The sequence below is a fragment of the Phyllostomus hastatus genome, unplaced genomic scaffold, assembly GCF_019186645.2.
Source record: "Phyllostomus hastatus isolate PE091 unplaced genomic scaffold, TTU_PhHast_1.1 phas_scaffold_585, whole genome shotgun sequence".
NCBI lineage: Eukaryota > Metazoa > Chordata > Mammalia > Chiroptera > Phyllostomidae > Phyllostomus > Phyllostomus hastatus.
The window spans coordinates 5,303,910-5,325,484 of NW_025334037.1; the positions used below are offsets into that span (position 1 = coordinate 5,303,910).

The following is a 21,575-nucleotide window of genomic DNA, read 5'->3' on the forward strand; positions in this document are numbered from 1 at the left end:
GATGAGACGGCACAAAACAGCAGTGCGTGCCGTGGGCACGTCAGAGGTGTGGAGTCGCATGGCAGCACGTGGCTCTCTCTGCGTGTGGCCAGAGGACAGACTCGGGGGAGAGGAGGGTGCACACCACTCATGGCCACAGGCCGTGGGAGACCGAGAATCCACCTTCCTTCTGTGCATCTCCTCCTTTAGCCATGGCCTGCCTCGGAGCGGGCACCCCTGGAGTCCCTGATGTCATGGTCTCTGTGTTTGGTCTCCAGGAGAGCAGCACCCTCGGCTGAGTTTTCCGTGGACCGGACACGCCACTTAATGTCCTTCCTGACCATGATGGGCCCGAGCCCCGACTGGAACGTGGGCTTGTCTGCGGAGGACCTGTGCACCAAGGAGTGCGGCTGGGTGCAGAAGGTGGTGCAGGACCTGATTCCCTGGGACGCCGGCACTGACAGCGGGGTGACCTATGAGGTGGGTGTGTGCCTGCAGTGGTGAGTGACAAACCTTGCCTGGCCCTGCTGCAGGGGTCCTGGACACAGAGGCGAATGTGGCCCAGGCTGTGTCCTAGATGAGCTCACAGAGCGATAGTACCTGGAGGCTAGCGTGCACTCATCAGCCCGCCGGGAGGAGGCGGAGAGGGAATCTGCCCACGAGCTGTTCTTCCTTCCGTCTGTCCATAAGCATGAAACGGCAGGCAAAAGGCAAATGCCTGGAGGGAGTGGGGGGGGGGGGGACAGAGGGAGAAAGGGGGCTGGGCCACATTCCAAAAGTTCCTGGACAACCAGGCTGAGGAGCTTGGAATCTCTCCTGATGCCAATATTTCTCAGTTATGGCCAACACACCAACAACATCAAAATCTTCAGTCATCAGAGAACCAGTGGTAGCACAGCCTAGGACAGACAGTTCTAACTGTGGTTTGTGGGACAAACCTGGCCTTCCACTTAATTCATAAATAAAATGTTGAACTCATCCTCACATACTCGATTATGTGTTGCCTGGGGCTGCTTTCTCACCATAACAGCTGAGTCCTTGCGACAGACACAGTTTGGCCCATGGAGCCTAAAATATTTACCACCTGACCCTCTGCAGACAAAAGTTTGCCAACGCCCAGGCTAGTGGGAGGAGCTCTGCATTTAGGCCCAGCTGGCCCCTAGCGGGGGTGATGTCTCCGCAGCGTGTGGCTTCTGCATCTGGGCAGGAACCTACCACGGACGCAGGAGAATCTGAAAGTCCAGATCAGCAGATGGCCGTGCACGACGCAGGGCAGGAACAGAATCCCACAAAATAAAGAGTAGTCATACTTGTTAAGTTCCTATCATGGCTTTTGTTTTGATCATACTACAAGTTGCTTTTGCAAATAAAAAAAAATTGCTTTTGTGGCTTTTAACCAATTTTATTTCCCACTCTCTGTTTTCTCCTCCACTGCAGTCGCCCAACAAGCCCACAATTCCCCAGGAGAAAATCCGGCCCCTGACCAGCCTGGACCATCCTCAGAGTCCTTTTTACGACCCCGAGGGCGGGTCCATCACGCAAGTAGCCAGGGTCGTCATCGAGAGAATTGCCCGGAAGGTACTGGGTTAGAGCTTTACCTGACACAGACCTTTCCCACCCGGGGTACAAGGACCCCATACCCCTTCCTGTTCTTGAATTATGGGGTCCCCGGCATATTCCGGGATGTAGAATCCCTGGGCCTCCCAAGGTTTCTAGTATACAAATTGCTCACACAATATAAATGAGCAAAATGCAGATAATAGGGTCTCATGCTCCACTGAATGACTGGACCCAGGCAAATAGGTTTCATCATGAGTTCCACAATCAATTACAAATGTCTGCCACAGGTCAGGTTTGGAAGTGGCTTTATTGCCATTTTTTTTTTCAGTCAGATTGTAAATGTTGTCCCAGAACTCTGCCTTGAATACAGGGTGGGCATTAGATGTCACGTCCTCCCTCGTCTTCCCTCCACACATTCCATTCTTGAATGTGAGCCCTCTGAGTACAACTCCTTTTGCAGGGGGAACAATGCAATATTATACCTGACAACGTGGATGACATTGTAGCGGACCTGGCTCCGGAAGAGAAGGATGAAGGTACGTTGTTTCCCTTTGTTGCCAGGGGCAACATAAATTGGCACCATCCTTTAGAAAAGCAATTTGCTAACATGTTTTAAAAGCCACAGAGACATCCTTTGATTTGGTAATCCCATTTTTGAGGGTTTCTGCTGGAGACATATAATCCAAAGCAAGGCCAAAACTAGGCACAAAGTATCAGAGAATTAGGGAAGGCGTGACACAGGAATGAATATGCACTCAACAGCATCCCAGGCCTTGAAAATGATCACATAAACGGCATTTGCACAGGCTCCACTGCCCTCAGACCCCTCTCTGCTTTGATTCTCCTGCTGGCCTGTGAGGCAGCCTGAGTCCGCGCCCCCACCCAGGAGAGTGAGGCCCATCAGACCCTCCTGTCAGGCGGAGAGGCAGAGCCGTGGCTTCAGCTCCAGTTTCCTCATAGGGTCTGGGGCCACACAACTGGGGCTCTCACTCTGGGGCCTTGGGGGAGAAGCTCACCTTTCTATCCTGGTATCCTCACCTGTAGAATGAGGACAGTAACAGAGCCTGCCCCAGAGAGCGTTGCTGTCTCAAACGGGAAAGAGCAGGTACGGTTCTTAGAACGGTGTTGGCACATAGTAAGTGCTCAGCGAACACTGGCTGCTCTTACCCTCATCGTGACCCCTGCGTACGTATCGCAATCACCGGGGAGATGAGGCAGCAACACGGAACACCCGTGCGCCCCCAGCGTGTCTGGTACGTGCCCACAGCCCTGCGGGAGCAACGTCTGCCACAGGGAGGCGCTGGAAACGGAGAGGCGTCCATGTGTCCAGGGGAAGGGATAGGAAGAGAATCTTTTCTTATTATTAGATTATTTGGATACTTCTTAGTGGAAGCTAAAGCATACTTTTTAAAGAGAAGAGACTGACTTCCATCCGGAAGCATCAGGCTCACGGAAGCTGGTCCGGCAGCAGGGATTCCTCTTCCCTAAAAGGGCTTGTCTGGGGAGAGGGTCAGTCCCAGGGGCCACAGGCCCCCAGGGAAACCCTGTCACATGCTCTTCCCAGATGACACCCCTGAAACCTGCATCTACTCCAACTGGTCGCCGTGGTCCGCCTGCAGCTCCTCCACCTGCGACAAAGGCAAGAGGATGCGGCAGCGCATGCTGAAGGCGCAGCTGGACCTCAGCGTCCCCTGCCCCGACACCCAGGACTTCCAGCCCTGCATGGGCCCCGGCTGCAGCGACGAAGGTGAGGAGACCACCCAGGCCAGCAAGTGGCTGGCAGAAGCTCAGGAGGGGATGCGTCTGCCCCTCCTGAGGCAGGGGATGCAGGCCCCGTGCACCTGGTCAGGCTGCGTCCCTGGTGGGGCGCCAGGACCCTGACTGTGGTTGTCAGTGGGGTCCACCTGGGGCAGTCCCTCATCTCCAGCAGTGTCTCCAGGACTCTGAATGCAGGACGTGTCTCACGACTTCAAAAGGATTCCTGAGACTGACTGGCCACCAGCCTCCTTCCCCAGCCATGAAGTAAATATACACAGGTTACTGAGGAGCTAGCAAACGTCTCATGATAAATGACAGATAGCAAGTAGCCTGCTTCTGGGCCCTAACTCCAACCTCCTTTTAGAAGCATATGGGCCCTGGCCATTGTAGCTCAGTTGGTTGGGCAACATTCCCCAAAGTGAAAGGTCATCAGTTCGATTCCCTGTCAAGGCACATGCCTGGGTTGCAGGTTTGGTCCCTAGTCACGGTGTGTGTGAGAGGCAACCAGTCAATGTTTCTCTCTCACAGTGATGTTGTTCTCCCTCTCTTTCTCCCTCCCTTCCCCTCTCTCTAAAAATAAGTAAAATCTTTAAAAAGAAAAAAAGAAGCCAATGAACAGGTTGGGCAAGTTTGAATCTAGATCCACCGCCCTGATTCTGTGTGGCTGACAGACCCTCTCGATGTCCTACCCCAACCTGAGTCACTTCCTTGTGTTCAGGGCCTGGGGCTGATTGCAGGAATCCTCAGACTGTCTCTCTCCCTCTGCCGCTGCTCAAAGGTCAGCACCTACGAGCTTGCACCCCCTATGTCCTGATAGCTGCAGCTCCCAGCTGACACCTGACTGCTGCTGTGCAAAGGTCAGCCGCCTGCTTTCCAGGGGACGACTCCCACTCCGTCTGGACAGATCTCTATATGCTCCGTAATCTGTGATCTTCACTGTCTCAGAGGTGCAGCAAGGCGACAGGAAGGCATGTACAGACTGAGCTGGTTTGTGGCAGGAAGAAAAACACCTCCCAGCGCAGGCTAGCTGGAGTAACCTGGAGTGGGAGTGACCCCACTGCAGGTTACTCACCCCCTGGTTCTTCCCAGGGGGCAGGCACAACCCCTCCCCTGCCGCTCTGCCTCAGAGGTTTACTGTGGACTATTGTGCCTGTGGTCGGACACTTCTGAGGGCCACGAGCCCTGACATAGACAGGCCAGGGGAGGCTGTGACAGGCCGGGCAATGTCGGGAGTGCTCTCTCCTGCTCAGGGCTGGGGGCCGTCTGACGGAGGCCTGCAGTGGGAGTGAAGGTCTTTACCCCTCCACAGGGGACGGTCCTTCCTTATCCCAGTTCAGGTGGCTCCCACATGGTGATAACAGCTCTAAAACATACTGGGCTGTGTCTGCTTTTTTAAAAAAAATATTTTATTTATTTATTTTTAGAGAGAGGGGAGGGGAAGGAGAAAGAGAGGAAGAGAGACATTGATGTGAGAAACATCTGATCATATGCACCCCTCCAGGAGGCCAAATCAGCAACCCAGGCATGTGCCCTGACCAGGAATCGAACTGGTGACCTTTCGCTTTGCAGAAGGACACCCAACCAACTGAGCCATGCCAGTCAGACCTGTGCCTGCTTTCTTTTTCTTTTTTTTTACTGTGGTACCTAACATCAAATTTAGCAGTGTGACCATTTTTAAGTCTACAGTTCAGGGCTATTAAGGACATTTAATGGTTGTGTAACCATCACGACTGTCCGTCTCCACCACTCTTTTAGTTTTAATCTTGCAAAACTGAAACTCTGCACCCGTTAAATAATGATTCCCATTCCCCCTTCCCTCAACCCCTGGCAACCTCCACTCCACCTCCTATCTCTATGAATCTGGCTACTCTAGGGGCCACATGTAGTATCATCATACCATGTTTGTCTTTTTGTTACTAACTTATTTCCCGTAGCCTGAGGTACACAAGGTTCATCCATGTTGTAGCTTATGTCAGAATTCACCTCTTTTTAAGGCTGAACGATACTCTATTATGTGTCTATATTACCTTTTAAATTCATTTATCTGTCAGTGGACACAGGTTGCTTCATTTTCACTACTATGGATAATGATACCATGAACACTGGCGTACAAGCGCCTTAGAGACTCTGATTTCAATACATGTGGGCATATATCCAGAAGTGGAATTGCTGGGTCATATGGTAATTCTAATTTTCATTTCTTTGAGGAACTGCCATACTGTTTGCCACAGGGCTGCCCCATTTTACATTCCCACCAGCAGTGCACAGGGTTCCAATTCCGCGTGCTCACCAATGCTTATATTTTCTGTTTGTAGTTGATAGCCATTATCCCAGTGGGTGTGAGGGATCTCACTGTGGTTGGGGTAGCATTTCCCTAATGATCGTGACAGTCAGCATCTTTTAATGTGCTAATCGCCATTCAGATATCTTATTGGGAGAAATGTGTATTCGAGTCCTTTATCTATGTTTGAATCAGGTTGTCTAGTCTTTTGTTGTTGATTTTTTAAGAATTTCTGTGTGTTCTAGATATAAATCTCTTAGCAGATATGATTTGCAAATACCTTTTCCTCATTCCAGAAATTGCCTATTCACTTTGATGCACAAAAGTTTACTTTTCATGAAGTCAAATTTGTCTTCTTTTTCTGTGATTGCCTGGGTCTTTGTGGTCCTATCCAAGAAATCATTGCCAAATTCAGTGTCATGAATTTTTTCCCCTATGTTTTCTTCTAAGAGTTTTATGGCTTTAGCTCTTATGTGTAGGTTTTTGATCCATTTTGAGTTAATTTTTTTATATGGTATTAGGTAAGGACCCAACTTAATTCATTAGCATATGGATATCCAAATTTCTTGGCACCATTTATTGAAAGAACTGTCCTCTCTCCACTGAATGGTCTTGGCACCGTTGTAAAAATCATTTGACTGCGTACATAAGAGTTTATTTCTAAGCTCTCCATTCTGTTCCATTGGTCTATCAGCCAGGACCACACTGTTTTGTTTACTGTAGTTTTGTAGCTAAATTTTGAAATACGAAACTGTGAGTCATTCAACTTCCTTCTTCTTTTTTAAGATTGTTTTGGTTATTTGGGGGCCCTTGAGATTTCACATGAATTTTATGATAGAGTTTTCTATTTCTCCAAATATGCCTGCTTTTTTTTTTTTTTACCTAAGGTGCATACTCCCCAGGAGCTACCCCACTCAAAGTCAAATAAAGTTCTCTTGTGTCCACATCAGGTTCCCTTCTGCACTTGGTTATCCGGGAAGCATTTGGAATAGGAATGAAGCAAAGATCCCTTTGGACATTTGGGAATAATTATATGACAGCTTGAGTGTACAATTTATTGTGGCAACTACATCTACAAGTGTTTTCCTGATCATCTGAGCCAGCCCTTTATCCCAGACCTTGTCATCTCTCTCTACTTCCAGGGCAGCAGCAGAAGGGTCCTTTGCAAACAAAGATCTGATCGTGTCACTCCCTAACTGAAAAATTGGTGGCTCCTTATTGCCCATGTGCAAACTCCTCAGCTTAATTTACTAACAAAAATAGTTCTGCAGAGAACCCAGGTGGAGGTCTGGTGAAAATGAGCTCTTTGACACTCCTCCAATGCAATTAACATCATACTGCAATACTGAACCACGCATTGTTAGTAAAGGCACCTAAGGACATCTGTTTGGGGGATGCTTCAAGAACAGAGCCTGTTGACTCCAATCTCTTCCTCTCAGAAGACCCTCAGGTTGGGGTGAGGGTGTTCCTCCTGCTCAGAGTGATGACTTGACAAGCCTGAATTGGGGCTTACCAAGCCCTGTACCTCCAACCACATCACACTGGCATACAATTATCTTATTTGGTTGTGCACATGCCTTTAGTTGGCCTTGTCTCTGGCTCTAACATGTGGGTTCCAGCTATGATTTCTTACTGCACCACCAGCTTTGTGTAGCTGCATTGTCTGAAGGTCAGATAACAAGGTGTAGGCTCCACACGTGTGCAGGTGACAGTCTGTGCACATGTGCAGGCTTGCTCCCACTCTGACTGCAGCCATGTTTTCTGGCGTCACCGCCCAGTACCACACACATACACTCTCCACAAAGGGGTGTTTGCATAATATGTTCCCTTTACCTTCAACACAAATATGCATCACCCAGCAAAGTTTGCTAAGATGTGCCCTCATGTCCCCAGAACTCCCCGAAGGGGTGACTTTTTCCCTCTGCAGTGCCCTGGGCTCACCATCATTGTCATATTTCCAATGCCTGGAATTATTGTCAGTTTCTCTCTTTCTCATTCTCTCTCTGGAGTAAAACAAGATCCACATCTTGCACATCTTTTAACCTCAGAGCTCACCACTCAGCACTCAGTATTTTTGTTCACATGAATAAATGGATAGTTGGTAGGTGCATTACCTCATTTTCCTCTTCTTATTTAAGAACTAAGCAAGCACACATGCAAACACCTGCCTGTGTTTCCAGCAGGAGCAGCACCCCCACCCCAGGAAACAGGCCATGCAGAGAGGTTCCATTATCCTTCTCACCCAATCCTGAGCGTCTTCTACATGCCCATGGCCATTGCTAACACCCACTCATAGGAGCAAAGCCACGTGTAGTCCAAGATATCAACGCAGAAGGCTGGATGTATTGCCCTCCTCATTCTTCCTCTACGTCTCCCTCTCCAGACACACGCAGACGTTCTCTCCCTCACTCGCCACCCCACCATTTACTCCCCATTAGCAGATGGCATCGTCTCTTCTTTGTTACCAACCTCCACTGAGGCACTGAGAGGCCTGTGGCCACTTAGCATAACCTGCTCTTTGGGTACAAATCAGCCCTCAGGTCCCTACGTCCCAAGGCCAGTGACACTCTCTACCCTTAGGGACAAAATTCTCTCATCTGTTTTTCTAGATTGGGAACTGGCAGCTTTAGACAATAACCAAAGTCTCAGTTTCCTCTGAGCAAAAGAGCTTACACAGCATCTCAGAACACTGTCTATATAATGGCTTTCCAGTACCGCCTGGTGGAACTTTCTGGCACAACAGAAATGTTCTCTGTCTGCACTGTCCTGTATGGTAGCCACTGGGCACACCTGCCTAGTCCGCACTTCAGTGTGGTGACTGAGGAAGTGACTTTTAAATTTTATTAAATGGCCTTAAATGTATAATAATCCTAGACCATACAAGTGGACTATGACTTATCCTAAATTATATGTAGATTATATCTTATTGCACACATATAAAACACCCTTCTATCTATCCAAGCATCTTTCATATGTATTATTGCAAGATAAGGAGTAATCCTCACTGTCCCATGTGCCTAGAAAAAAGCATTTCGTTTCCTCTTAGAGAAAGTACTGGTTTAAAAAACTGTATACCTTTTTTGTTCCCTTATATCCTCAACTGCCTAACTCCCCTGGAAGGCCAGCTGGTTCCTTCCTGATTCCTGCCCTTAAGGACTTGGGTCGCATAGGCCATGTGTGGCGCACCCCCTGGTGTGCAGCGCTAGGGCTGCAGAGTCCGCTCCGTTTGTTGCAGATGGTTCCACCTGCACCATGTCCGAGTGGATCACCTGGTCGCCCTGCAGCATCTCCTGCGGCTTGGGCATGCGGTCCCGGGAGAGGTACGTGAAGCAGTTCCCAGAGGATGGTTCCGTGTGCACGCTGCCCACCGAAGAGACGGAGAAGTGCACCGTCAACGAGGAGTGCTGTGAGTGAGGGTACGGGGTGGGGGTGGGGTGGGGGTGGGGGGGCGGCGTAGGGCAGGCACCAGGCTCCTAAAGCAGCGGATGCGACTCCAAGGCCTCGGGACTCCCCAGCTTCCAGCAGCTGCCTGGTGACCGAGTGGGGCGAGTGGGACGAGTGCAGCGCCACCTGCGGGATGGGCATGAAGAAGCGGCACCGCATGGTCAAGATGAGCCCAGCGGACGGCTCCATGTGCAAGGCTGAGACTTCCCAAGCAGAGAAGTGCATGATGCCTGAGTGTCGTGAGTGGGCATGGGAGGTGGCGAGGGATGGGGGCAGGAACAGTATGGAGGACCGCAGCACCCCCTACTACCACCTCCATCAAGGTCAGAGATTGGGCAGGTGCAGGGGAAAATGTGGTCCACCATCAAAATAAGGGCAGTAGTTGTGCAGACATCAACCAGACCCAGAGAGCGTGGCCTCCTTTGACATTCTGAGCAATGCTGGGAGGGCAAACTGGTGTCACCTGCAGCTGTGTCTAGAGGCCCAGTCTCTTTGTGAGGGTAACAGTTCATGTAGGTGGGATGTAACGGTTCATGTAGGTGGGATGTACATTCTCCAGGTCATCTTAGGCCTCCCCACTCTCTCACATTGGATTTGCCTGGCCCATAAAGCATTACAGCCCCCGTTCTATGCACAGGCCCACATATGAGTACACATATGTACACACGCACACAGTCCATGCACATTCTAAGGATTTCAGCACCAGTGTCCAAAAATGCAGCACAGAGTCCATCTTTTAGTGTGTGGTTCCTAGCATGCATGAGAGCTTTCTGTCTCCAGTGAGTCCCTGCTCACACCCTGAGCAGTGTTTCAAGCAGAGACCTGTGTATTCATATCACCTATGTATTCAGTAGCATCGGATGCCATGTTAGCTAGCCTCCAGCAGGGCTGGGGGAGCGCAGGAGAGAGAGGAGAGCAGTAGTCTGCTGAGCCATTTCTTGCCCTGTGGAGTTCACTTAACTGTCTTAACCCATCGGTCAGTTTCACTTTACTCCTGGGGCCAAAGTGGGGATGGTGGGTGGGGGACACAGAGATCAAACAACACAAAGAGGGGCCCAATCTCAGTGGCAACCCTGGCTCTTGGCCTAGACACCATCCCATGCTTGCTGTCCCCGTGGTCCGAGTGGAGCGACTGCAGCGTGACCTGTGGGAAGGGCATGCGGACCCGCCAGCGGATGCTCAAGTCTCTGGCCGAGCTCGGGGACTGCAACGAGGAGCTGGAGCAGGTGGAAAAGTGCATGCTGCCCGAATGCCGTAAGTCCTGGCGCTCTCGCAAGCCCACCCCTCTGCCCTCTGTTAACCAGCCCAGCGCGGGATCACACTGCTAGGTCACAGAATCCAACGGTGTGCTGGGGAGGGAGAAAGAGCCCAGATTTGGACCTCTGTGTAGCCAAGTTATTTAAACTCTCAATCTCCTCATCAGTAACGATGATCTCACTGCCATCTACAAAGCACAAGGAACTGTGAGTTGCTATGGTGTCTAAATGAGAGGCTTAGATGAAAACCACTTAGCACAAGGCTCTATAAACCTTAGTTCTTTCCCTCCCCTGCACCCCACGGTCCCCAGTTAGGGGCTGTCTGACCAATGGACTTTCCAAGGATTTTAATTCCATTCCTCCTTCTCCTGACCGTTTTATTTATCCATGACCAGAGAGTGGACATTGAATCAGTAACTCTGGTACCCTTGCCACTGTGATTAAGACCAGCCAGCAGGAAAACAAGCCAAGCTCTCAAAAGCTCACTGCTCACCCCCATCTCCTCCCAAATCTGTGATCAGCTGTATGTATTACAGGGGGACTAATCTCCAAAGGGGAGAGAGCCCATTTTTCTGGCTAGTCTCCCAAGAGAGCCTCTCTTTTAGGTGTTGGAACGTCAGACACCCTCACTATGATCTGTTTTCTGGCTTCCTCTGAAACACACTTAGCAGTGTTTCATGCTTCCTCTCCCTTACTACCCAGGCTGCTTGCCCAGATTCAGATCTAGTCCAGAAACTCACAAAGCAAGGCAAGAAGCTCTGAGCACATCTGCAAAGCCCCGCCCACCCCCTGCAAAGCCTTCTTGAGTCACAGAAAGGCCAGAGAATGTGGGTTATAACCTGGGCACCAATCCTGCCTCTACTGCCTACCACCCACGTGGGCCAGATGAAGTCAGCCTGCCTCTTGGAGTCTTGATTTCTTCTGTGAAGTGAGATAACAGCGCCTGCTTTGCATTTCTCACAGGCTCATGTTGCGATGTTCAAAGGAGAGTGTAAGTGACCGTATCTTGTTTCAGACATGAGATACACTCATGCCCATCTGTGTCTTGCCAGCCATTGACTGTGAGCTCACCGAGTGGTCCCAGTGGTCCGAATGTAACAAGTCGTGTGGGAAAGGCCATGTGATTCGAACCCGGATGATCCAAATGGAGCCTCAGTTCGGAGGCGCACCCTGCCCAGAGACTGTGCAGCGAAAAAAGTGCCGTGTCCGGAAATGCCGAAACCCATCCATCCAGAAGCTGCGCTGGAGAGAGGCCCGCGAGAGCCGGAGGAGTGAGCAGCTGAGGGAAGAGTCTGATGGGGAGCATTTCCCAGGTACTGCCCCCAAGTGTGAGGCTGGTGCTCAGGGAGACGTGAAAGCAGGGGATTAGAGTGGGTCTTGGAGAACTGGTAGGAGCTGGCCAGTTGGAGAAGGGCATCCCTTCTCTATGAATGAGTACTTGCAAAGGCACAGAGATGCCAGAGAACATGGTACATTCGAGCAAGAAAGGGGTGCAGACAGAGCCGTGTGCAGGAGGACAGGCCGGAAACCAGGAGGGAGTGGTGGCCAGGACAGGTCTAGTGGCCTGCCGAGGATTTGAGACTTGGCTCTACAGGTGAAGGCTTTAAGCAGGAGAGTGAATTTCACAGACAGATCGAGTGGTTTGGAGGTGGCAAAACAGAGGCATAGAGACAAATTATCAAACACAGTTTGTAGCGCAGGAAAGAGATCACGTGCCCCTCTCCTCCAACGTAGCTTGAGTTTCAGGATTTAAAAAAACTCCTTGCCTGGGGCTTTGCTGCTGAATAAGCTGCTCCAAGCCAAGACTGCCAAACCCCCAGCAAATCCATGAAACAGTGAGTTGGGAAGACCCACAGTCAGTCTGGGGTGCAGGCCGGTGGATGGATGGTCTTTAGATTCCCTACAGTGGGGGAGGGAGCTGCCCACCTAAACGTGAAAGTTAAGGATGTGTTGAGTTTGACCTTTTTAAAAGCACAGCTCAAATCACCCCTTTTCTTCTCTGCTCCTTAAGGCATTCCACCCAGGGCCATGAGGAATGCACACAGGGAGCTACCCAACAGTTCAGTCTCTCTGACAGGAAGCCGTTCGCATGTCAGAACATTGTCTGTTGTACACAGCAGTCAGTCGGCCAGTCCACATTCGTTTAAGCCCAACCACATCCCAGGCCATCACTACAGCATGGTGGTCACCCCCATGAAACCTGGCGTCGTGGTGAATGGCCATACACAGGTTCTACAAAGGGGTCATACACAGAGTGTCAAGGAGACCCTTTTTAAAGATCTAAACTAATATCTGGAGGTCAGAGAAGTTTTCTTTGGGAAGGGCACACGTAGGTAGGAAAAATTAGACTTGAGACTACTTAGTATTTGGGTGGCTATTTGGGCAGCAAAGCATTAAGACAGAGAAGTGGTTAGCTGCAACTTGAGTGGTTGCTGCATTACCAGGCCACCCTACAACAGTAGCTATTGACAAGTCATGTGTTAACACGATGCTGTGGTTCAGTCGACGTGGGCTAGCTCAGCTGGATGCGTCTCCTGGGTCCAGCTTAGGCTCATTCATGTGGTAACTGTCAGCAGCCAGCTCAACCCAGGCCAGGAGGTCTATTCCGGTCTCACCTGTATTTCTGGGGTCTCAGCTAGGGTGGCTGAGGCCTCTCCTCCATGTGATCTTTCCAACAGTCTAGTCAGGCTTTCTTATGTGGTGGTGGAAGGGTCCCCAGTGGCTTTCTCAAGCCATGTTTGCTCATGTCCCATTGGCCAAATCAAATCATATGATCAAGCCCAGACTGAAGAGGTAGAGCAGACTGCCCCTTGCTGGGGGGAGCTGCAAAGTATTTGCAGTCTATCCCCTATGAACTAACAGTCATTAATAAGGGCTCCAAGCATTATTTAATTCAACAACTCACTACACACGAAGGCAGTGAAGAAGCCCAGACACACAGATTTGACAGTTGTGAAGTACTTGAGTTCAGCACCCCTGTCCTGTGCCCAGTTTCTGCCAGCCTAACCTTCTCACGCTTTCAGGCTGTAGGATGCGCCCGTGGACCACCTGGTCAGAGTGCACCAAGCTGTGCGGAGGCGGGATTCAGGAACGCTACATGACTGTAAAGAAGAGGTTCAAAAGCTCCCAGTTCACCAGCTGCAAAGACAAGAAGGAGATCAGGGCCTGCAACGTTCACCCTTGTTAGCGAGGGTCCGAGCGTCCAGGGCTGCGCTCCAGACTCCAGAGTCACCAGTGGCCGGGTCGTTCGTTTGCTTGTTTGTTTAAGGCAATGTAAATCGTGTGCACTAGTTTTCATTTCTGCAGTGTCATTTGCCCAGTAGTCTTGTGGACGCCAGGGACGTCCTTTCTGTACACTTCTCGGGAGGCACAGGCCCAGTCGGGCTCCCTCATCTTCAGCCAGCACCGCTCGAGCACAGGCGCGGGGAGTGTCAGCCACCCTGTACCAAACGGAAACGGGTCCCTCGGGAGCACCCACTGGGGTGCCGGACAGAGACCCTGGTCTCCATGCGGGACAACTGTGTCTGGAAGCGACTCCACGCCCCATTCCCGGGGCACAGCAGGAAACACGCCCCCTCACACAGAGAGAGCAGATGCCCTCATTCTCATCTTTTCTCACTTAGTGGAGCTTAGGTCTCTTGTTGAGTCTCTTCAGTCATCAGCAGATCTTGGGAAGACAGAGCTGGTAAAAACAGCTGGCAGACGTGAAGAGGAGCACTGGTGCGGGGTGGCTTGCTTCTCTCGCTGAGAAAGTCTGAGCACGTTCATCTCACCTCCTGGTACTGCTTCCCGACACCCCAAAGGAAGTGATGGCTGCTTTATTTGAATGTAAGGTTGCCAGTTCTTACACCTGATACAAAGGGTGACTAAGTCTAGAATTTTTCCCTTGTTGGGGGGGGGGGCGGGTATTGTATTTTTTGCCACAATCTTCCTAGGAAGCCAGCCTAGTGAAGTTTCCAATACTAGATCCTTAGGAGACCGTAGTCCTCGCTAGCAGTCCCAAACCTGAGTTTTTAAAATCTTCCAACACACATTAGACTTTTACATTTTCAAACCAGTTCTAACATTTTTTTAAAAAACGTATGCAAACATTTTGCTGAGCCTCCCCACAGCCCACCAAGACATTCCTTGAACAAAAATACTCTCTCTGTACTTTAAAGGTGTTTTTTTTTAGTCATGAAATTTTATATGTAGAAAGAGCTTTGCTTTCTTCTGTGGAAAGGTGTTGGAAAGCCCTTTGGAAGAAAGGTAGAAATCTAGAGAAAAGAGTACGACACAACCAAGCTGGGCAAGAAAACCTGGTGGGAAGTCGAACCTAGGCCAGCTCTGCACCGAGGGCTCTGGTCCTCAGCGCGCCCGAGGAAAGGCCGGTTTCCGGCCTCTCCCCAGCACTCACTCGCACACTGAATGCAGGGAGACTGACTACCAAGGATTAGTGTAAAAGGACACTCGACTGAGTTGAGTTCATCGGCAGTTTTTACTCGTTCATTTATTGTTAAAATTAGTGTTTCATTTCTGTTGCAGGTCTTTTTCATTATGCTTAATCCAAATGTGTATCGTGGATAAGATGCATACAATGCTTTGAATACACTATTTTAAGAACTTGCATTAAACACATCAGGATACTCCCAAACATATATATATATATATACACGCTATAGCCCTGAATCTGTATTATTTTCTCTAACACGAGAGAGACTGTTCAATAAAAACCTCATTTGGGTCTGTCCTTTGTGTTTTTACACTAATTAAGAGTTCAGAAGGCTGGGTCTGTTTACAGCTGTTATCCACCTCAATCACATTCAGCTAAAGACACGGTTTTTGCTCCCTCATTCTGGAAGGGCCATTGCTACCACACCTCCAAGTTTCCAGAGCCGTGTTTCCGACGTCGTTGTTGTAGCCCTTAAATGAACTGCTTTCTCCCCCCACAAAGGAACATGATGTAAAGAAATAAGGAGTCAATACAGAATCTGCCCACTTCCGCAACATTCCTCTTAACTATCAAGAGGCAGACTATCAACCCATGAAAATCCAAGTTCCTTAATTAAGACGGTGGTTCCTAAGTAACTCCAAGCACAAGCTCCCGCACCCACCCCCGTCTCGTGTTTTTTTTTTTTGGTCCCTATTGGGTGCATTTTTAATCCTAATTCTGGAGAGTTAAAACCAGGTAACTGGCTAGCGGCTGAGCATGGGGAACGTCTTTCTTATTACATAAGTGTTACCTCTTTTGCTTACGAGGGGAGGAAGTTTATAACAAACGTCAAATCTCTTTTTTACCAAAGTCCTGTGTTAGGTGATTTATAGTTTTTCTGGCTAACTAGTCATTTTGGAAATAAAGACTTTTTACTACAAAAATGAAATTTGTTTGGACTTGCACTTGAGATAGTAAACAGATCATAAGACGCCCATTGAAAATTGCCACATAAAGAACAGCTATAATTGTTGCACACATATTTTTATCAATGCCAAACCAGTTGTAATCCACTTGACATCCACATTCAGACACTGGGTCACTCACCTGTCCCCTGGCCAGTGCATTATTTGAAGGAAAACTGTTGTAGCAAGTGAGAATAAAGCCTGGGCTTCTTTGGGCCCAAAATTTAAAACAATTGAAGATTCTGTTTTCTTTTTAATTTGAACTTTGTGTACTAAAGATATTCTAAGCATACTCAAAGTCTGTGTACTTCTTCCAGGAAGTGAGGGTACATTACACATTCTCACATGAAACTTAGTTCAGGTCAAGTCCGTGGCTAACACGTCAACACACAGAAGTTCTCCATGTCAAATCACCCCTGTGACCTGACAAACAGCCCACATTTCCCAGGCAGGTTTAAAGGGGTTCGATACTAAAGTGTACCAGGACTGTATGCTCAGTAGCTTTTTTCCTCAAACAGAGTTAAATATTTGTACCTTAAAGGAGCGGATGCTACTGTCCAAAGAAGACAAAACATACATGTTTAATCCCTAATTACAACACAGAATCAAGGAAGACACAGACATTCCACTATTCAGTTCTTTGGTACCACTAATATTAATAGCAGAATGATTCGTTTTGTTCTTCGTATTACCCAAAGTCAAAAATGAATGAAAACAGTTCCCTTTGAAAATGAATGAGATGCTCTGACAAACTATAAATAGCACCTGAATGCTAATGAGAGTGAAGTCTATGAGCCAAAGATCTCTACTAAAATGTCAAATTTAAATAATGACATCCTTGCTTTGGACACTGTCAGTTCAGAAGGTTGTGGGTTTTTAATATTTATTTTTAGAGAGAGGAAGGGAAAGAGAGAGGGAGAGAAACATCAATGTGCAAGAGATACATCAATTGGTTGCTTCTTACATGCTCCCAACTGGGGACCTGGCCCACAACCCAAGCATGTGCCCTGACTGGGAATCTAACCACTGACCTTTAGGTTCACAGGCCAGCACTCAATCCACTGAGCTGCACCAGCCCAGGTGGAAGGTTTTAATATCCTCTGAAGGGCCGAGAGGTAGAAGCTGTGTAACAGTTAAGCAAGGGGAACCTAGGTACAAACACTGTTCTGCCCCTGAAAAGCTGTCAGAGCAGGGACCAGTTAGTTATTTTACTTTTTCTGGCCTCAGGCTTTTTTTTTTTTTTTTTTTAAGGCGAGGGGCAGGGGTCAGAGAGAGAAAGAGAGAGACTGACTTTTTTGTTCCACTTATTTATGCATTTATTGGTTCATTCTTGCATGTGCCTTAACCAAAGATCGAAGCTGCAACCTTGGTATATCAGGTTGATGCTCTAACCGACTGAGTATCCAGCCAGCCCTCAGGCTTCCACACAAGCTTTCTTACACCCGGGATTCCTTTATTCCACCTGCACAATTTAGCCAACTCTCATCTTGAGAGCACAAGCTGATGGCATCCTGACACAGGAGTCACCGAAAGCCAGTCTTACCCTACCAGTCCCTCACTTCTTTATAAAGCAGTAATGCCCACTTCCTGTTGAAGCTGGCTCCAGTTGCGTGTCTGTCACTTATAACTGAAAATGTCCTGATAAATGAAATACACATGCAATCCTTTACCTAGATATCATCAGCGAAAATGCAATTTCAGACCTTCCACTTAAAATTCTTAATGTCATAACATAAACTAGCATTCATTAACATTTTCTCATATTGCTCTAAATTCCCCATAAAACAGATTATGTTCTTAACTATTTCCTGGCTTTAGAGCTGACTGGGTAATCTCATATTTCAAGCAGTTATATGTTTAAAGAGCTCTTTTTTACTTCAAATAATCTTAAATATTAGCAGACGGGAAGAGGGCAAACATCATATTCAAGACCACTGACTCCTTGACAATAGCTGGAGTGTATAAAGTAGTATCTATTTTTTCCTTAACCTGGAATTTACCGGCCTATCGGGAAAGTCCGAGGCCCACCTCCTGCTGCCTCACCTGCTACATCAGCACTGCTCAAAGCAGGACCTGCCGCCCCAGAATGTCCACGTTCATTACCATCCTACAGTGAGATGCAGGAGCTGAAAGCAAACACTCGGAAAGTTTTATAACGATTTGACACTGCACGATACCCAAGAGTACGACTATTTTTCTAGTGGTTCATTTTTACTACATTTAGCAGAAGTAGCAGTCCGCGAGAGTAAAGATGAAACATTTTAAAAATTGGCTCTTCACCGCAGGCAGGCAGGGGAGGGCTGCACTAGGCCACTCCCACTGGCCAGGCAGGAGGGGACGCCAGCGTGCAAACCCCAGGCTTTCACATCTCTCTAGTGCTGAAGTGCCCACACAGCAGTATCCACCTCCAGGCTGGTACTCCTACATGCCTACAAACAAGTACCCAGCACTGGCTCTTTCTCACTCCTCTAACATCTTACCCTATCGGGCAAGATAATTGTCCCCTTTGCCCTCTGATTTTGCCACCGAGTTTCTCATAAGAGTGGCTCACACTGACTTCCTCTACTTCCTTTCCCTCCAATCACACCTCAACCTACTACAACCTGGTTCCCACGACCAGATGACAGGCACAAACCTCTCAGAGTCAGCAGCCACCTCGGAGTGATCACTGCTGCTCCACACTCCCTGGTCCTGGCATGGCTTTTCACCGCCCTCGACATCCTTGACAGAGTCTCCTGGTTGTTTCTCCAGGTTCTGGGTGTTTCTCTTGGCTTTCTGCCGCCTCTTAATCTTCAACCCCCATACTTCCTTTTCCTCAAAATTTCTACCCTTTGGACCTTCCCTCAAACACTCTTTCTACTCCTACCTCTTAAATAATTTTCTTAAAATAGATGGATCCAATCTGCACTTCTAACCCTAGCCACTTGAGTTGCACACCCCATTCCCAAACGCCTCCTGGACTAACCCCGTGTGTAACCGGCACAATCACCACACATTTCAGTCCCTAGAGGGTTGCCTGTGCTCCTTCTTCATTCATCAAGTGGTTTTTCTGTGCGTGCCGTGAAACACAGGCACAGCAGTAAACTCAGCAGACGTGGCTGTGTCCTCACAGAGCTTATGACACTAAGGTGGCAGGTCAGGCAAGACACACAAATTGTCACGGACGGTAAGTGTCATTAAGTAAATACAGGGCAGTGTGATACTACAGTAAGTAATCAAGAGGCCTCTTGGAGGATGTGGCATCTAAGCCAAGAGCAAAAGGATACGACAGCTCATTGGAATAGTGAGTGAAGGGGCTGATTTGGAAAATACAGTGTGTTCCAGAGCGTAACAAGGCATATCAACTTGAACATAAGCAGCAAGAATATGACAGTTCCTTGTACACTATGGTAAGAAATTTAGATACTCGTCCAAGTGCACTGAGATGATAGCAGATTTTAAGCAGCAGTGTAACATTTAATTTACAGTCTAAAAAGTATCCCTTTGGCCCCACTAAAATGACAGTTTTGTGCGGGCAAAATGGAAATAAATAGACTACTTCAGAGGCCATTGTAGTAACCTGGGTGTGAGATAAGAGGCTTAGACAAAAGTGGCAGAAGAAATGGAAAGAGGACAGATTCCATGATTCCAATAACCTCTTACCTGATTGCCCTGCGTTAGATCCACGCTTCCCTGCTGTTCCCACCCCCACTAGATTCAGTCGAGGCACCCCTGTTCTGAATCCTTGGAGTTTTCCATTACAGACAGAAGGACCAACCTATATAAAGCCTTCCACAGGCCAAGCTGAGTCTACTTTATTTTTTTTTCCTATTATACTTAAAATCCTTTTAGGTTAAGGTTCCAATCCCAGAACACACCTTGCATTCTGCCAACTTGGTGCCTTTGCCCAGGCTTTCCACCTCCTCTCTTCCCCACCCCAAATCCTACCAATCCATGAAACTGCAACCAAAACACCACTTCTAACTTCACCAGATTTCCCAGGAGGAACATACCTCTTCTTCTGAACCTGACAACTTCTTACATGCTTCTCATACTGCCTTAACTCTGCAGCCCTGGCATTTGTTTTTGTCACTCTTAACCTTCCTCCACTAGATACTGAGTAATTCATAGGAAGAAAAAGCTCCAATGCATCCATTTCCCCAGTATTCCTAGTAAAGTCTTGTATAAATAAATCTGTTTAAATTAAAAATACCTTTTCTCTAAAAAGTACTCTGAAATTTTATAGGCAGTCACTGGTTACATATTCCTAAGTGGTCAAGTGATACTTAAAGTGACCATGTTATCATCACCTCCTCATATTTACCTGCCAGTTGTCTGCTCAATGGGATCGTTATGTAAAGGAATGGAGAAAGAAACAGATTAGAGTGAGTGGCAATGAAAAGTTGAAAAAGGATCAGGACAGACCTGAAGTATACACAACCTAGTGACATCGAATTTTAAGAGTCAAATGATAAAGTAAGGAACCAATTTATATTATAAAACTCAAAAGCCTCAAATGTCGAGAATCATCAATTCTCTAAAGATGTAGGTCAATAAGACATAAGTATCCAACTCTACAACATTATAAATCCTTAAACAATGTAGGGAGAAAATTCATGACTGTCAATTCAGGAAATCCTGTTTGAAAGAATTTCCAAATACATACAGCAACAGAAACATAAGAGATTCTAAAGTTAGAAATGCAACCTTAAATGCTAAATGTGCTAAAGAGCAAGATTGGCAAACCGTGGCCCACAGATCGAATCCAGTCTGCCATCTGTTTTTGTATAGAATGGTTTTTACAATCTTAAAAGAATTTTTAAAAACTCACAAAGATTAATATTTCATGACATATGGAAATGATTGAATTACAAATTTCAGTGTCCACAAAAAAAGTTTTATTGGAACACAGCCATGTTCATCCATTCAGTTGTACACTGCTGATGGCTGCTTCAGTGCTGCAACGGTGCGGAGACTATCTGGCCCCCAGTGCCCACAATGATATGTACTACCTAGCCCTTCACAAAAAGAGTCTGCTAACCCCCCAGCTATAGAGAAAAGATTTCAAGTCATAGATTAAGAGGGCTACAAGGCACCTCTGACTGTTGATGTAAATCAAATAGGACAGACTTCAGCTTTCAACCCCAGAGAACAGGAAGCAGGCTTACCCTCCTACCTGAGACAATCAGAAAACTGGAGTAAATGTGAGAAACAACTGTTTCCAGACATACACCCAGCAGCAGAGGACTACAATCCCTGCTGGAAGAGAAACAAGCAAGGCAGGCCTTAAAACTGCCCCGGCTTTCTGCCCAGAGGAACACTCCAGGCCGCAGATGGGACGAGGAATTCTAGGCAGGGCACAAATGTGTCCCCGAGCTGAAGACAGACACTGGAGATCAGGGAGTCTGAGGCAGGTGAAACTGCAGGACAAAGTTCAAGAAAGGAGAGAGCTACACAGGAAAAGAGCTCCAAAAATGTGCACAGGGTCCGTAAGTCTTTGCTGAATATCAAGATACGCATGTACAGAGTGAAACTCCAGTTAGCTGGGCAAAGAATGACCCAGGAGCTGTGAACAGAATGGCCCGCAGAGCTCTCTCGGGGCTGCAAATTGTTTCAGTTCCCACTAGCTAAATTGTAAAGTCCTCACTGATTACTCAAGGTATTCGGTAGAGTCCCCAAATGGGCCACACCTGTTGTGGAGCTGAACTACCCTAGGAAAAACTACTTGAGACCATGTGAAGCTTAAAAGCAAGCTTTAAAAGGATCAAACTGAATTGCAAATAAATTAACCAACTGCCAGGACAAAGCCCAGGAATCTTTAGATTAATACGACAAAATCTAGGAACCCAACATAAAATACACAATGTCCAGCATTCAATCAAAACTTAGTAGACATGCAAAAAAGCAAGAAAATGTGAACCATAACTAAAGAAGAATCAGTC

The 21,575-nt window shown here is 47.8% G+C and overlaps 1 protein-coding gene across 1 annotated transcript in view; it reads left to right on the forward strand.

Annotated features, from left to right (window-relative positions):
* Nucleotides 1-15,638, forward strand: part of SPON1 (spondin 1) — a 268,290-nt gene extending 252,652 nt beyond the window's left edge. Inside the window, exons 8-16 of the mRNA XM_045825507.1 lie at nucleotides 258-459; nucleotides 1,417-1,557; nucleotides 2,000-2,075; nucleotides 3,104-3,286; nucleotides 8,814-8,984; nucleotides 9,094-9,261; nucleotides 10,112-10,276; nucleotides 11,331-11,591; nucleotides 13,302-15,638. Coding sequence (XP_045681463.1) covers nucleotides 258-459; nucleotides 1,417-1,557; nucleotides 2,000-2,075; nucleotides 3,104-3,286; nucleotides 8,814-8,984; nucleotides 9,094-9,261; nucleotides 10,112-10,276; nucleotides 11,331-11,591; nucleotides 13,302-13,465 — 1,531 coding nt within the window. The 3' untranslated portion in view covers nucleotides 13,466-15,638. The remainder of the gene's footprint in view (nucleotides 1-257; nucleotides 460-1,416; nucleotides 1,558-1,999; nucleotides 2,076-3,103; nucleotides 3,287-8,813; nucleotides 8,985-9,093; nucleotides 9,262-10,111; nucleotides 10,277-11,330; nucleotides 11,592-13,301) is intronic.
* Nucleotides 15,639-21,575: the final 5,937 nt, after the last annotated feature.